Source organism: Grampus griseus (genome assembly GCF_964374135.1).
Source record: "Grampus griseus genome assembly, chromosome: 15".
Lineage (NCBI taxonomy): Eukaryota > Metazoa > Chordata > Mammalia > Artiodactyla > Delphinidae > Grampus > Grampus griseus.
The window spans coordinates 60,018,815-60,036,524 of NC_139009.1; the positions used below are offsets into that span (position 1 = coordinate 60,018,815).

Below are 17,710 nucleotides of genomic sequence, written 5' to 3' on the forward strand. Positions count from 1 at the left end.
CAAAACCAGGGATGAGTCAGCCAAATTCTGGTATTTTGAGGAAATTCCACAAATACAGTTATACTTTTTAAAAGCAGACTACTTTTAAAAAAGATAACCAGAGGTGACTCAAAATTACTCCCTGAAGGAGTTACATAGTGTCATGGAGAGGGTTACCAGGTAAAATTCAGGATGCTCAGTTACACTGGACTTCAGATATATAATGAATAATATTTGAGTATAAATTTGCTTTAAATATTGCACAGAACGTACTTATATAACAACTATTTGTTGTTTATCCGAAATTCAAATTTAACTGGGTGGCCTGTATTTTCACTTGCTAAACCTGGCAGCCCTACCTAGAGAGCAAGAGGGGGCCAAGGCTGTCAGACATGCAAGAAAAGCCCAAGGAGCTCCCTAACAGGGACTAGGTGAAGGAGGCTTGAGGCTTATTGTAGTGGTGGGTGACCAGTATGGAAGGTGATCTCACAAGGCGGCCACAGCTGCCTCTGGTACGTTGGACGCCCCCATGTGATTGTACCTGGAGACCTGGAGGGGCAGAGATGAGGCCTCAGGCAGCAGCAGTCAGAAGGCTCAGGCCTCCCCAGGCAGCAGGTTCTTTGTTGACTTGGTAGGTGGGTGTGTGAGGCTGGGCAAAGAGACAGAACTATTTGCGTACCAGGAAGAAGGTCCGACACATTAAGTCTGGCATGTGGTACTGTGGCCTTGCCAAAAAATGAGAAAAGCCAAGTAAGAATGAGGACTCCTGCCAGGGTGGCCCATGGCCCTGGCACCCTTGCCACTCCCTCAGATGCCGGATGCTGAACTGGCACCCAGCCCACCAGCTTGACCTCTCTGAGATCTGTGACAGTTTCCAAGTGAAAATGGGCTGTCTAAAAACAAAATGCATTCAACCTGTTTCTGGGGGGAAAAGCAGATCTGGAAGAAATGCTGGTTCTTTAGGGATCAGTAACCACCACCACCAACATGGGTCTTTGAAAAATAGCTCGTAGTATTATGGAGAGAATGGAGTACACAATGGGTGGGGGAAAAAAACCCATATTTTGGAAATTGCTATCATAGGGGAAAAAAGACAACTCATAGTCACAATAGTGAAAGATAGAAAACAAAGATACAGCAAGAAAGCATAGAAAAGCAGAAATCATAGAAAAACACAATAGAAAAAGAATATTAATTTTCCTAATAAATAAAACTGGGTTACAGTCTTTTACTAAGTGATAAGGACTCAGACTTCATCAAAAGTCAAAATTCATTATCATGTCTTTAAAGGACACATCTAAGACAATACAACTTAGAATGGCTAAAGTAGTAAATATTTTGGCAAACAAAATAAAGTAAGTATGAACAAAAGAGAAACAGATAGAAACTAAAGTAAAAAGCAAAGGAAACAAAATGGAGTGTTTTGTATAAATAAAAGATATACATCTCAGTGCAAAAACTCTCAAACATTAATGTTTGGAACAATAAAGCTTAGAAATCCTTAAAGCAAAAATGGATAAGAATATATAAAGTACTACCTCACACAAATGAAGGCATGAAATTACAGAAATTAAAATTGCAGTGGTGATTTTAATGCACCTCTTTCCTAGACAGATGAAACAGGCAACCAATAAATAAGGAAATAAAAGATCTGAATAACAAGGTAAATATTTTCTAAGCTACATCAAGAGTAGCTTTAAAATAGAGAATAAAAATAATTTAAAAATGGAAAATGCATTTTTCCTAATGCTCAGAGAACACTTACAAAATTTGATCACATATTAGGTTAGTAATAGGCTACCAAAAGCAGAAATCATACAAGACAGATTTAAATGCAATAAAATGAGAAATTAATAACAAAAGTTTAAACAAAAAGACCAACCACTTGGAAATTTAAAAAGTATTTTATTGGGACTTCCAGTATGAACATGGCTGCATAAGTCAGCATTTTTCACTTTTTCTCTTTGGAAATCATTCAAACCCACAAACTTCATTTTCAGTAAAAGTTGGAAACAAATAAAACCCGCAGACTCCAAAATACTTGTAAGGGCTGTCCAAAGGCAACTGAGATTGGGTAGAAGTCACTCGGCAGTAAATGAAGAGAAGATGCATGAAAATGATGAAAGGTCATAGTGGTAGCTGATCTCAGAAAACCCCATACTTCCTAATAAAAGAATGTGGATAATTATTTAAGACAGGCTATGGATTCATGCGGAGTTATTATCTATTCTCTTTACTTTTGTGTGTGCTTGAAAATTTTCATAACAGATAGTTAAAAATATAATTCCCGAAATTGAAGTTTCACTGTAAAATATAAAAATATGTCCTTTGTTCACAACAATGGACATGGGAACTTTGGAGACAGGTTCAGGCTGGTGACAAAAGCTTCTTAGACCTGATTTGGTTCAGAGAAAACAGAGAAGGTGGAGCTACACAAGAATCACACAGATGAACCATATTTGTAGGGAACAGCCTGCCTCTGTTATGGGAACAAAGGAAATAACTGGTCTAGGAAAATCTAACACATTTAGTGACAAGTAATAACAAAAAGAAATTAGCACAGTATTAATTTAAAAATACTATGAAAAAAAGAAGAGAAAATATATAACAAAACTTAACCAAAAGAAGAGGATATATATATACCCACCAGAAAAATTTCTCCAAGGAACAGATGAGATGAAAGATTTTGCTGTTAACTTTTTAGAAATAGGGTGGTCAGAATGCAAGCAGAAATAAAAGAACGAAGGGCTGGTGAGATGAGAAGATGTGAAATATGAGCTAGTAAGATTCAGGAAAGAAGGAGAAGAAAACATGAAATTGGAAGGAGCACAGGACAGAATTGCCACATTGGAAAACACAGAAAGGGGCATAGAGGACAGAATGAAATGGAAATAAAGAAAGAGTTATAAAAGAATAAAGAGAAAATGACAAACATAGTAGTCAGGGAAAGGAGATCCAACATTTGCATAATTGGAGTCCACAAGGAGGACAACCAAAACAAGGAACTAAAACAAACAGCTGATAGTTTAATAAAACTTCACTGAAATGAAAGAATACTTGAGTATGCATCTTAGAAGGTCTGCTGCGTGTCAGGAAAAATTGACCCAGATTGGTCAACCCAGGGACATATTCTAGTGTAGTTATTGGACACTAGAGATAAAGAAAAAATTCTCTGGGTAGACATACATTCTCCCCCCACACAAATTTAAATAATTTAAAAAAGGAAAGAAATCAAAGTGACTTCACTTCCTCTACAACATTTAATGCGCAAAGATGATAGAGCACCATGTGTAAGATCATCAGGGAAAGAAAGGGTGACCCAAGGATTTGACATTCAGCCAAGCTGCCCTTCAAGCATAAAGGCTACAGACACACAGGTATTCACATTCAGGAGACAGGTAGTATGGCTCCCAGGAGCCCGTCTTGAGGGACTCCTACGGGATGAATTGGAGCTCATCTAGGAGCCATCTCAACTTGGAGGTAACTGGGAAAACCATAACAAAAGGACTGGTTGTGAGCATATTTTACCTTAGGCCTAAGATGGAAACAAATGGGAGGGTTAGGGTAGCTGGACAGAATGTAAATACCTTATATACTGAAAATGTAGAAATGATAAAACTGACAAAAGTTAGGTAAAGAGGAAAGAGGATGGAATACAGAGTAAGGGCACTGATAGTCATATTACAGAATAAATAGAATTGACAGATATTATTTAAAATTGGAAATCACGAAATATGGAAACAACCTAAATGTCCATTGACTGATGAATGAATAAACAAAATATGGTAATTACATACAATGAAATATTATTCAGCCTTAAAAGGGAAGGAAATTCTGACCCATGCTACAACATGGGTGAATCTTTAAGACATATGTTAAGTGAAATAAGCTAGTTGCAAAAGGGCAAATACTGTATGATTCCACTCATGTGCAGTACTTAGAGTAATAAATTCATAGAGACAGAAAGTGGAATGATGGTTGCCAGGCACTGGGGGCGGGGGGAGAAAGGGAGTTATTGTTTAGTGAGTTTGGGGTTTCAACTGGGGAGGATGAAAAAAATTCTGGAGATAAATGGTGGTGATGGGAGCATAAAAGTGTGACTGTACTTAATGTCATTGAACTGTACACTTAAAGTGGTTTAAAAGGTATGTTTATGCTATTAACATATGTAATATATAAATAATAAAATTGGCAAATCAAATAATAGGCATATAAGCAAATTATAAGCAAACAGCACGAACATAAACATTAAGATAGATAATATTGTCTAAAACTAGGTGATGGAGAGGGAGAGGGAGGAAGATGAAATTTGATTATTTTATCATTGCTATAGTGGGGAACCCATGAATACTGCCCCTAAAGACACAATAATATTAGAGCATAAACTCAGGTCATTTTAGCTCTCAGAAAAACTAAAACACACACACACACACACACACACACACACACACACACACACACACACAGAGAAAACAGACCATGCAAAGATTTTTAGAAAAACCCTATGAAACTAGGAAATATAATATAAACATATTACATGACTATGTAAATATAATACAAATGTAAAACCAGACCAAACATATCTGTCATATCAATACATGTCATATCAATCATTTATTAATCACAAAATTTAAAGCAGATCTCAAAGCAAAATCTAACTCTAAAATAAAACACTTCATAAAAGTTGAATATCAACGATTGAGAAAGTGTGTGCCAGGCAAATGCAGATGAAAAGAAAGCAGAAGTCACAATCTTAATATTAGATGAGAGCATACACAGGTCCCCCAAATTAGATGAGACAAAGAATGGCACTTTAGAATGCTAAATGCTGCAATTCCTAGTTATGATGGTCATGAGAATATCTATGTGCTAAATATACCTCAATATTTACAAAACAGAAATTACAAGAGATAGAAGAAGAAATAGAAATATACTGGTTTGTGGCGGAGATTTTAATTCACTTTTCTCAGTTCATGTCAGATCAAGGGGACAAAAGCATGAGAGGATATAGAAGACTAAAGTAATTACTAACCTGATTGAACCTGGTAGCTTGAAAATAGAGACACCCCTATGGCACATTTACAAAACTGGCATATATACACTACTATGTATAAAATAGATAACTAATGAGAACCTACTGTATAGCACAGGGAACTCTACTTAGTGCTCTGTGATGACCTAAGTGGGAAGGAAATCTAAAAAAGAGTGGATGTATGTATACGTATAACTGATTCACTTTGCTGCACAGCAGAAACTAACACAATATTGTAAAGCAACTATACCCCAATAAAAATTAATTTAAAAAACTCCAAAACAAAAATCGACCATGTGATAGAGCATAAAGAAAATCTTAATAAAATTCAAAAAGTGACGAAACACTGACAATGTTTTCTGAATATAATGCCATAAAATTAGAAATTAATAACAAGCTCAAAAGCACAAGAAAACTTCTATCTGGAAAATTTTTAAAAAATCAACTCTCTTTTAACAATTCTTGGTGAAAGAGAAAATATAAGAGAAATTGCAGAATATCTGGGAAGCAAGGATAAAACCCTACCTTTTAGAACTTACTGGTTACAGTTAAAGCACTATTCAGAGGAAGTTTATAGCCTTAAAAACTTACGTTAAAACAAAAGAAAGAAAACTAATTACACATATAGATTTTAGATCAAAAAGTAAAAATAAAACTATAATTATGGAATGCCAAGAAAAGAAAAATGAACACATTATACATGAAAACAAATGGGGCAATACTAAGACAGTAGTAAGCAGAGGCAATTTCATAGCAATAAGTGTTTTCCTTATCAGAAAAGAGGGAACAAAGTAATTAAAATTTCAACTGAAGAAATTAGAAGAAAAAAAATCCTTAAAATAGTAGAACAAAATAATAGAAATAGAAGCAGAAATAAGAAAGTGAAAACGGTAGTATAGACACCTTGAAGAATTGGTCTTTTGACTGAAATGATGCAACTATATAAATATGGCAAGAAAATATTCAAAATGATACATACCAAATGTTAACCAAATAATTAGTTGTCATTTTTGGAAATCAGAATTTAAGGCAATAATAATATTTTCTTTATATCTACTTACATTTTCTAATTTTTAATAATGAAGCTATATCACTCACGTAATTAATTATTTCTTAGAAGAGATAGAACTTGAGCTTCATGGAAGAGATAGAACTAGAGCTCGGCCTAATGAGAAAAAATGTTTAGCGAGATGAGAAAGGGACTTACCTGAAGTACAGTAGGCCCTCTGTGCCCGCGGGTTGCATATTTGCAGATTCAACACATGGAATCCGCAGATATGGAGGGCCGACGGTCTTGCCAGTCAGTTTCAGATTATAACCAATTTTAGCATGTATATTAAGTGGGTTAATATCACTATTAATTAAGTACATTTAATCATCTATAATAGAAGACTACTGCTTCATTTAGGTCTAAGCAATGCTCTAACAAGTAAAAGTCATTGTTTGAGAGGAGAGACAAATAAATTGAGTTGACAAATTTAAAGTGGTGCTCAAAATACATCCTCAGCCCAGTATTTGATCCACCGCCATTTGGACATCCTGGACAGTAAGGATTTTGCTGACTTGTGAATCTTCTAGAGTTCTGTCTTGATCTTCAAGTAAAAAGTCAGTTAACTTTTCATTTATTTGTTTGACTGTGATCTTATTCTCAAAAAATGCACCACCCATATATCTGATGACTCTCGGGTATCTAGAATATTGGATTAATCAGAAAACCCTGTTTTCCAACATTGCTGAACAAATGTCTTCCCCTCTTACTCCCTTCTCTGGTTCCCCCTCCACCCCGTTTCTCTCTCTCATCTCCATGATTTGCATCCTTTTTATCTCTGCCTTTGTTCTCTTCTTCTCTGCCTCTCTTCCTTCTTGGCCCCCTCTCTTACCTCCACCTGCCTTCCTCTTGACCTTTGTTCTCTAATTTGCTTATGGCTTTTCCCCCTCATTTTCTTCTCTGTCCTTTCTCTCCTTTCCTTTACTTGAATACTGTCATGTTTCCTCTTTCCTTGCTGTCCCTCTTCTTTCCCTCTTTCCTTTGTCCCCCTCTTTTGTCCCCCCATGTGGCAGGTCTATGACACACCACTGGAGAATGTGAAGGACTTTGAGGGCCTGTCTGACTTTTGTAACACCTTCAAGCTCTACCGGGGCAAGACTCAGGAGGAGATGGAAGACCCATCTGTCATTGGGGAGTTTAAGGTAAGTCCTTGAGGACACATCTCTAACCCAGGGAGGCCCAAGACTGGAGTGGCAGCCATGAGTGAAGGGGGTGGGGGCAGAAGTACTGTAGTAACATCAGTAATGACCCCAGTGCTGCAGTTGGTGACCATGTGGGTGATGGAGATGATGGTGGTGACGGTGATGCTGCTGATGCAGAATGCGATGGGGGTGATGGGATGGCATTGGGCTTAGTGATTGTAGTGGTGATGAGAGTAAGGGACATAGTGGTGATTGTATTGGTGACACTGAGGATGAAAATTAAACTTGACCCTTCCTTCTGTTCAGGGCCTCTTCAAAATTTATCCCCTCCCAGAAGACCCGGCCATCCCCATTCCCCCAAGACAGTTCCACCAGCTGGCTTCCCAGGGGCCCCAGGAATGCCTGGTCCGCATCTACATTATCCGAGCGTTTGGCCTGCAGCCCAAGGACCCCAATGGGAAGGTAACATTCCTAGAGCTCTCACCTCCCCTGGAATAAATGGTAGGCTGGGGTACAAAGAGGCTGCAGAATTTGGATACACTCTTTGCCCCAGGGAGTTCACAGTAAGTGGGGACACCAGACAAAGATGTACAAACCTGAGGTGGGACTGCATTGGAGTTCTATCAAGGCCAAGTGTTCCAGGTCAGAAAAGGCCAAAGTCAATACAAGACTTTGGAATAATGGGGAAGACTTCCTGGAAGGAATAGGATTCTTAAGCATTGATGGAGTTTTGATAGGCTGGGAGGGAGAAGAAAACCATATTTTAGGAGGAGTCAGAAACCTTGGCAAAGGTTTGAGAGCAGACTCAGTGTAGGTTTAGCACAAGGATAAGGCATAAGGACAAGGGACATTGATGGTGTAGACTGGGGCAGGACTTTGTGGGACTTTCAAGGGTGGGGTGGGGAGGGAAGAAGGAGGGGTAGAGCATGATGGGTAACTGTGCTGGCCTGGCCATGGCGGAGCCTGAGGCAAAAGGAAAAATCAGCAGTCCTGATCCTGTCTTTATTTAAAACTTTGATATTTTCTTCATCATGGACTGTTGGTGCTGGTTTTAATTTTTAAAATATCACATTAAAATGTTGTTTATTTTGATGACTAAGCTTTTTTGTCTTTCCCTTAAATTTTGTGCCTGAGGCGAGTACCTCACTGACCTACTCTAGTCCTGACCCTGAGCGAAGGAGGGGAGCTTGAGGGAGGGCGGGAGTCTGGAGCTACCCGGAGATGGGGGGAGGAACAGAGTAAAGTTGGGAAGAGAGAGTAAGAGGAAGTGGCGAGGCAGGAGTGGGAGACAGTGGGGTTCAGAGGTACGAGGCTAGGGTCTTCTCTTGTCTTAGACAGGTGCAGGCCTAGCCTGTGTCCTAGGTTGTGGGTAGGGGCCTGGTGTCCAATCCCTGCTGCCCTGCTTTTCAAGGTGAGAAAAGCTGCCCATGCCCTGCTGGGAGATCACAGGGAGAGATGGAACAGTCCCCGCCCAGGCACCACCGATGGCCTCCAAGACGTGGCTGTGGTCAAGTTTATATACTTCAAGCCTTCCTGGTGCCGAGACCCTGGCTGCTCCAGAGGCTAGTTGAGGGAATGCTGCTGCTTGTGGGAGGCTGCGCTGGGCTGAAAAAGTCTGGCCCTCTCCACCTGCTGAAGCAGAGGTCACAGACAGGACCCCAGCTTGGCCCAGTCACATATGTCACACAAGCTGGCATGTTTCTGAGGATATGGGCCTGGCCCCCACCCGCCCTCTCCCAGTGGGGCAGTGGATTGGGAGTATGGGGGACTTAGGCGCCCAGTTTCCACTGCCAGAGCCGAGGCTAGAAGCCCACATCGGGGGTGGTGTGCTGGGTGGGGCTGCTGGCCTGGCGGGAGGCAGCTTCTTGATGGTAGGCCCCCTTGCCCCTTTGAGGGGCAGAGCAATGAAGGAGCCTCAGAAGCGTGTTGGGAAGGTTATGTCGCTGAAGTGTTTCCTTCTCCTCCTCCAGTGTGATCCTTACATCAGGATCTCCATAGGGAAGAAGTCGGTGAGTGACCAGGACAGCTACATCCCCTGTACTCTGGAGCCTGTGTTTGGAAAGTAAGTTGGGGTGGCTTGGGTCTTGGGGTGGAGGTGCCAGTCTGGATCACCCACAGCCCAGCGGGAGAGATGTGGCTGCCACTGGGAAGTCCCCATCTCCTGGAGCAAAGCTGTGTTCCCTAAATCTTGCATGTCTGTAAGGGTGTAACCTCAGCTAGCGCTTCCTTAAGCGCTAAAGGCTTGAGTCCTTGCAGAAGCTCCTAGTTAAACAATTACCTTGAAGATCAGAAATCTAAATGGAAACCCAGAGCATGCATTTGCTAATTCTTCTTTTTTTTAGATCAACTTTTACTTTGGAATAATTTTAGATTTACAGAAAAGTTACAAAGATACTATAGTTTTCATATACCCATCACTCAATTTCCTCCGCCATTAACATTCCTACCTAACCATGGTACATGTATCAAAATTAAGAAATTGATATTGGCGCATTACTATTAACTAAACTCTAGACTCTTAGGATTTTGCCGATTTTTCCATTAATGCCCCTTTACTGTTTCAGGATCCAATCCAGGATTCCTATTACATTTAGTAGTTATTCTCTTTTACTGTTGCACGTTCATCTGTGGCAGATAGCGGAAGGATGTGGACTCAAGAGGGTAAAATGCTTCCTAAAATCTAAGAACGAGGGAAGGAGGAAGCAGTGCCCATTGCATGGGAGTAGTTCCCAGGCTTCCTGACTTGCTTGCTGTTTGGATGCGAGCGTATTTAGGGCAGAGAAAGGAGAATCTTGAGGGAAGCTGGCAGTTATTTCTCTAGCACCTGTAGGAGAAGGCATGTACCGATATTGTCAAGCGACACACTGGATTCATGAACCGGTGTCTCTTGAGTTAGTTGTAGTCATCTGGCCCTGCAGAGAGACCCAATCAGCCAGGGGAAATGCCATTTTTGAAGGGGAAACAGTCCTGGCCAATGATGAGCCACTGCCAGGCTGGAACTGGAGGGAAGGGCTGCGGGGAGGATGGTGAGTGGAAGAGAAGAACCCTGTTTGGTGAGCCCCAGTGGCCAGCGTGGGGCCCCATGCTGACGGGACCGCGCAGGGCCCAGGGCAGGGGAGGGGAGCTCGTGTAGAAACACGCCTCTCCCTCTCTGTTTCACCATCCCCCTCGGATCACGGCCGCCTGCTCTGCTTGGGGGATCAAGCCTCTGAGAGTCCACAGCAGAAGCTCTTTGTTTCTATCACCCACGTGTTGACCAGCAGAATTCATGGGACATAATCAGACACAACTCTGATTTTGTCTGCCAGTTTCCTGTAGACATTTATTCTGTGCGGGTGACCTTCCTCACTCCCTGAGTGGAAACTGGCAGGCAGGCCACTTTCCGCTCAGCTTTAGACAGTCCGCTTTGCCGTCAGCCCACCGTCTCAAGTTGATAACCAGAACGGCGTTCGTGTGTCATCAGGAGCACGCCGGATGGCTGGAGGGCGGTCGCTCCCTCTCGCAGCTGCGTCCACCTTGGGCACAGCGTGTGCACCTTGGGGGTGTGTGCGGAGGGGAGGAGGGTCTTTGCCCAGTGTCCCCCCCGCCCCTTCCTGCCGTCCTTCGCCATACTTGCAGGTCTAGGACTGGGGAGCCTGTGTGAGAGGAGGGGCCCATCTCAAGTGCTGACTTTGCCCCATCCGGCACCCTTGGGGTGGCAGATGTTTGCTTTCCTGTGGGCTTTTCAGACACCCCCTGAGCCCTCCTAACATAGCTCCTGGGATGTGGCAGGTGCTGTGTCCCTGTAGCGGGTGTCCCTCTCCCATACCCCGCAACCCGTTCTCAGATGGGCCGCCCCACAGTCTCTCGCTGTTGGAGCCCCAGATCCCGTGGGACAGGCTTCAGAGCAGCCGCCCCCTGCTCCGCTGGCAGCGCTGCAGTTCCGCGCCCAGCCAGGACGGGAGCTCAGCTCCTCCCAAACGTGCCCCCACCTCCTCTCGCTACAAGCTGCTTGTGCTTCCTCCACCACAGCTCGGGTGCCAGGCTTGTGTGTCCCTCCTGCAGGGAACTCATTTCAGGGGAGAAGGGACAGCACTTCTACACTTGACCTCCGTGGGAGGTGACGGGGGGTCTCAGAGCACGGCAGGACTCACAAATCCTCTCTTAATCCCACTCCAGAAGGAGTGGTGAGGCCCCAGGAGTCCGGAAAGTGGATCCCAGGCCATGCCCTTGGTAAATTTCTGGAGTTCTGGCACCTGGCTCTGGAGTTTCACATCTCTTGTCTCCAGGTGTCCTGGTTGAAACTTCATTTTTAACCTTGTGCTCCATTTCATTCGTCCATTCTGTGGTCCATCAGGCAGGCATCTGCTATATGCCCAGCTCAGATTATTTGGGAATACCGCACACACACACACACACACACACACACACACACCACACACACTCAGACAAGCCCAGCACTGGGAGCGCTGTGGGTGGTGTGCTGTAAGAGCTATAGGAGGCTCGAGGAGGGTGGACTGCAGGCCAGTCCTGGGACAGGAGGAGGAGACACCAGGGGTGGCTTTCTAGCTCTTGCTCCAGCCTTGCCACCCACTTGAGTTTGCACTGTGTCCGGTGACCTCTGGGAGCTGGCGTCGTCATGACAACCGCCTACCCCCACAATAGGATGTTCGAGCTGACCTGCACTCTGCCTCTGGAGAAGGACCTGAAGGTTACCCTCTATGACTACGACCTCCTCTCCAAGGATGAAAAGATCGGGGAGACGGTTATCGACCTGGAGAACAGGCTGCTGTCCAAGTTTGGGGCTCGCTGCGGACTCCCCCAGACCTACTGCATGTAGGTGCAGGGCACTGGCTGCTTCCCTGACTGTGGGCCGAGCCCTGACTGTGTGCCAACCTGGGCCTAGCACAGCACAGACACTGTCTCTCTCAGTCAGCCCAGGTCTTATCCCCACTCCATAGATATGGAAACTGAGACCTGGACTTGTAAGTGGTGGGATTAGCACTTGAACGTGCTTATCTGAAGCTAAGAACCCAGCTCTTCCTCACGTCTATAATCAAGTTCTCCTTAAGGCACCGTAGAGGGCCTGGAGAGGGGAAGGAGAAGGGAGACAGACAATGGGACACACAGCCCCGCTGGGCCCCAAGGTGAACTCACGTGTGGCCAGCCCCACCCACTTCCTGCCAACTTGGGTCTTGTCTGGGTCTGATTCGTTAAAGCTGGAAATTGGAAACATTTCAGTTCCACCTCCATGTGTGTGAAGTGGGCTCCCCGGTCATGATGAACAATCACACAGGGTGCCCACAGGCAAAGTGAAGGGTGGGTGATGCCGTGCGTGTGGGTGCATAGGTCACTGCACACACCTCTGCCCCCATTAGTGTCCTGGAGCGTCTCATCTTTGTCTTGTGTTTGGGCCTCAGCTCTGGACCCAACCAGTGGCGGGATCAGCTCCATCCCTCTCAGCTCCTCCACCTGTTTTGCCAGCAGCGCAGAGTCAAGGCCCCCGTGTACCGGACAGACCGTGTAGTGTTTCAGGATAAAGAATACACCATCGAAGAAATAGGTGAGTTCTCCCTCTCTCGCCCTCTCTCTTGTGGGTCCTCTCCTGCTGGATGTAACCACTGGACACAACCCACACCAGCACGGTGTGGTCTTGAGTCTCTCCAGGGCAGCACAGATGGACTAAACTTGCACTTGGTATTCTTGGGACCAGTACTTACCTGGGACACCATTGTGAAAATTAGAGGTCAAGGTGGGGCCACAGTGAGGGTGGGTCAGGGTCAGAGCTCAGTCTAAGACCAGGTTGGGGCCTGTCTGAGGCAAGATGAGGGGTGAGTCTGAAGCCAGGATCAGGGTCATGGTTAGGATCAGTCTGCTTCTGGCTTTGTGTGGGCAGACTGGTCAGAGTTTGGGTAGAGCCCACCGCTGAGAAAGTTTTCTACTTAATCATACTAGTCTGCCAGCTTCACCTTGACGGTACCTTCTGAGCCCCCAGTCCCAACTCCTTTACCTGATACATCCAAAGGGTGGCAGGAAGCCCTGTAGCCCCCGTCTTGCCTAATGCTCTGGATCTGTCTCATGCTCATGCCAAGGGTCCTGCCATGTGCTCCCCGCGTGTCTGAGATGCTCATAGGCCTGCACGGCCCACCCAGAGCAGCTCAGACTCCCCAGAGGTGTTTGCAGACCCAGCTGGCCCCTCGCCTCCTGCTGGTTTCGGAGATGTTTGATGTCAGAGCTGGTACTGAGGTTGTAAAAGAGGAGGGAGGCTTTGGCTCCCTCACCTCAAATCCCCCTCCTCCTTCTTCGTTTCTCTGATTCTCCAACGTCGTGGCTGAGCCAGGCTCCTTTCCATTAGGCCCTAACCCCTCCCCCAGTCTCTTTTCCTGTAGAACGTGCATCTGTTTTAGGGGTGGTCTCATTTCTTTCTGCTAGTCTGTGAGCAGCTTAAGCACAGGAACCAGGGCTCATGGTCATAAATTCATAGGAAAAGAAAGCCAGAAAGCTAGAGTTGGTGAGGCCTGACGTCTCCCTGTTTTTGCAGATGAGGCCGTTCAGACCACGAGTGGTTAACAACCTGCCCAAAGTCACGCAGCTGGTTAGAGGCAGAATCAGGTTCCTGGCCCGGTGGTCCTTCTGCAATGCCGTGCTGCTTCCTTAGTGGTACCTATTAAAGTGGGCAGGGCAGGTTTGACGGATGAACGTGTGTATGTGTGTGTACGTTAGAATCTGTGCTGGTGAACGTGGGCACACCTGAGTGCACAGACCTGTGTGTGTACGTGTGTATAGACACGTGTGGACCCTCCTACCACCAGTCAAGGTCTCTGTCAAGGGGGCTCCAAGTTCATGTTGCTGGCTGGTTGGCCGGGCTTGTCAGGGTCAGAACCACCGCCGTGTCCTCACCCCATCCACAGTACCGGTCCCTGACCCAACCCCTGGCAGGTAGAGCTGTACCTGGGAAGCACGCAGGGGAGGGGAGGGGTATTCACATCCAGTCATGCGCCTTTCCTAATGAGTGTGTGATCTCAGCTGCCCTGCTCCCCAGCTGTGTGGCTGCCTGGCTTCGTGTCTGTCATCTCTGAAATGGGGCTAATAATAGCACTTACCTTTTAGGGTTACTTTGAGGATCAAGCCCTGTCAATATTTATGAAGAGCAGTGCCTGGCTCCTGCTTTATAAGTGTTCTCTGTTACTGCTATTATTTTAGTTACTGCTACTAATCAAAGAGATTGCATGAAACAGAGAATACTACTGAGAGCACTTAGATGCCCAATCTGGGAGAAGAGTTGTGGAGCCTCAGAGTTGAGAGCAATCTGGAAGGGCTTCCTGGAAGGAGTGGGCTTTGGAGGGTGGGGAGAATTTGTATTGGGTGGGAAAAAGGAAGGAGAGCTTGCAGAAGAGCCTTGATAGAGTTGGTGGCAATGGGGAGTCTGGATTTTAAGCCCAGAGCCTGTGGACAACGAGGTTTCCCTTACAGAGAACGAGACGTGAGGACCAGAAGAACTGTGTCTGGGCTAGGGGTGAGGCTGCAGGGTTAACAGCTTCCCGAGGCCCTCAGGCCCCCCTACCATCTCCTGCTCACTCTGTCCTGGCAATTTTTTTGTCTTCTCTCTGGGGCAGAGGCTGGCAGGGTCCCGAACCCACACCTGGGCCCAGTGGAGGAGCGTCTGGCCTTGCATGTCCTCCGGCAGCAGGGCCTGGTCCCTGAGCACGTGGAGTCCCGGCCCCTCTATAGTCCCCTGCAGCCGGACATCGAGCAGGTAGGACCTCCACCCTCGGGCCCCAGAGCCCCTGACCCTCAGCTACCCCTCCCCAAGAACAGCTTGGATATCCCAGAAGCACCAGTGGAGACCTCAGGATTTGGCTAATCCCTCGTTGTGGAGTTTCTCCACAGCCTGAATGGTTACCATTGTTGGCCCACAAGGGGACCTCTTGAGCCTGGCCTCCCCTGGCTGCCTGCAGGCCTCAGGGCCTGGGGAATGAGGCTTCTCCTCCATCCCCGTGTAGGCTGGACCTCTGGCTGCCCACAGGTCATTCTGAAGCCTCGCTGTTTCAGCCTGGCCACAGGGAGTCCTCCCCTGCCATCAGTGACATTGCAGATGGCCAACCCTGTGCTGGGCAGTGGGGAGTTCAGACAGGGCGAGCCTATGACAGAGAGGCAGAGCAGCCATCAGGAGGGCCAGGGGAATGCTCCCAGGCAGAGGGAGGGAGGGCAGAGGGACAGCAGGCCCAGGGGTGACGTGCGGAGGCTTCCTGGAGGGGTTTGGAGGAGGGGGAGGAGAGAAAATGTTCCAGGCAGAGATGGGCCGAGGCAGCCTTTGTGGCACTAAGGTGCCTTTGTGGACATGCAGAGAACATCCTCTCTGCTCTTTGGAGCTGAGCTCTCCTCCCCTTGGTGGCGTGGCCACCAGCTCCCCAGAGTGGCACTGCAGGTGTTGAAATGTCAGCTCTTTCACGCTCATGTGAACCAGAAGAAGTTAGGTCAATCCCTGCTCCTTCTTCTGTAAGATGGGGACAGAGATAACCGCTGGCTCGCAGAGAAAGAGGGAGCTAAGTGGTGGCAGGTAGAGTGGTTTCCTGTCGTGGAAACCCTCTGAGCCCCCATCACTAAACCATGCTCTCTGAGCCTCCACAACTGTGTACACCATCCCCAAGGCCGACTGCCCCCTGCCCTCTTCCGCCTGGCACAGTGAGACTCAGCAAACATCGCTGTCTCCAGAGAGCTGCCCTGACCCCTGATCCCCAGGTGCTACCCCAGTCCGCGGCCTGTGGGGCAGTGGGCTCACCCCTGTGGTTGACCCTATGGTCCCCTTGAGGGCATCTCTCCTACAGTGTGCTGAGCCTCTCCATGCAGGGCCTGGGGTTTCCCTGTCCTGTGCTCCAAGTATCCAGTGCAGAGCGGGTGGTCAGGAGATGTTGGTTGAATGAAGAGGGTGGCGAGAGAGCAGGGTCATGTCTCCCTCCCCAGGGGAAGCTGCAGATGTGGATCGACCTGTTTCCAAAGGCCCTGGGGCGGCCGGGACCTCCTTTCAACATCACCCCACGGAGAGCCAGAAGGTGACTTACCCCAGCCCAGGCTCAGAGCTGAGCAGGGTGGTGGACTGGTTGCTGCGGGTGGGAGCAGGCGGTGGCTCTCGGGCCAGGCTTTGGGCCACTCAGGCCTCACTCTTGTGCGGGTCTGGCCAAGTGTCCAGCCGGGCAAGCAGCAGAGTCTTGGGTGAGCTGACTTCTCGGCTTCTCGGACAAGGACTGCCCACCCTTTGGTGGGAAATCCACGTGGATTTGAGTCATCCTTCTCTGCAGGTTTTTCCTGCGTTGTATTATTTGGAACACCAAGGATGTGATCCTGGACGACCTCAGCATCACCGGGGAGAAGATGAGCGACATTTATGTGAAAGGGTAGGAAGTCACCCTCCTTCCCACCCGTCCCGACTCCACGGTGTCGCCTCTGCTCCCTCGGGGGTGGTGGTTGGTTGGGAAAGGGGGAACTCTGGGGTAGGGAAGGGGGAGAACAAGAAAGGAAGGAGGGCCTTATGGGAGTGGTCTCTGCCTCTGGGGAGTCAACCCCCACCAGATTTCTTCTTCCACATGAATCTTTGCACTGAACTTACAAGGCTTGAGGATATCCCTCAAGAGAGACGTGAGAACATTTTGAAATTTATGACACATTTGGTACATCAAGTTATTTTTCCTTTATTGCTTACCGAGTTCAATGACCTTCTTAGTTCCTTGTTTGCTTACGTCGAGGCTGCGTATTGCGGTGGAGACCTTAGTTAGCCGTGTTCTCGAAACTGTGTGTGTCTAGTTGGATGGTCGGCTTTGAAGAGCACAAGCAGAAGACAGACGTGCATTACCGGTCCCTGGGAGGCGAAGGCAACTTTAACTGGAGGTTCATCTTCCCTTTTGACTACCTGCCAGCTGAGCAAGTCTGCACTGTCTCCAAGAAGGTGGGTGCCATTCCTGTCCCCAGGGGTGCTCGTCCCAGGGCTGTCGAACAGCAGCCTGATCACTGTCGGCCGTGTCACTGTCATACTCCTGCCGCTGCCCCGCCATTGCTGGAGCCACCTCGGCTACCGCTGCGTAACAGCCACCACCATTGTCCCATCACTGCCGGCGTCACCACCACCACCACGTCCACCACGCCCACTCCTCCTACTTCTGCCATCATCGCCATCGTTAGCATTGCTGCCATCCCACAATCTCCCCCACGCCAGCGCTACAACCACTGTATGGAGCTAAGTCCAAATCCTAACAGACCAAGCCGCAGGGAGGGCCGTGGGCTCAGAGTGGGGAGAACATTGGTAAGGAAACCCAGCACGGTCATCAGAGAGCGGTGGGGCAGAACCCCTAGGGAGAGTGGCCCCAGAGGGCTGTCTGGCCTTCGGTTTGGGCTGTCTGGCCACCCGCTAGGATCGGGTGTTGCTTAGCCAAGTCCCTGCTGCTTCCCCCTTTCTCCCATTTCTGTGCCTGGGGCCTGTGGCCACTGTCCAGGCTAGTATCTCTCAGACCTGGGGAGGCCCGGTGCCTCAGCCGG

General features: G+C 47.4%; 1 protein-coding gene across 22 annotated transcripts in view; it reads left to right on the forward strand.

Annotated features, from left to right (window-relative positions):
- Positions 1-17,710, forward strand: part of DYSF (dysferlin) — a 222,362-nt gene that overhangs the window by 183,740 nt on the left and 20,912 nt on the right. For all 22 annotated transcript variants that reach the window (XM_082671898.1, XM_082671901.1, XM_082671904.1 and 19 more), the window contains 9 exons: positions 7,073-7,201; positions 7,508-7,663; positions 9,172-9,263; positions 11,846-12,016; positions 12,601-12,743; positions 14,797-14,936; positions 16,145-16,233; positions 16,480-16,575; positions 16,982-17,123. In XM_082671898.1, coding sequence (XP_082528024.1) covers positions 7,073-7,201; positions 7,508-7,663; positions 9,172-9,263; positions 11,846-12,016; positions 12,601-12,743; positions 14,797-14,936; positions 16,145-16,233; positions 16,480-16,575; positions 16,982-17,123 — 1,158 coding nt within the window. The remainder of the gene's footprint in view (positions 1-7,072; positions 7,202-7,507; positions 7,664-9,171; positions 9,264-11,845; positions 12,017-12,600; positions 12,744-14,796; positions 14,937-16,144; positions 16,234-16,479; positions 16,576-16,981; positions 17,124-17,710) is intronic.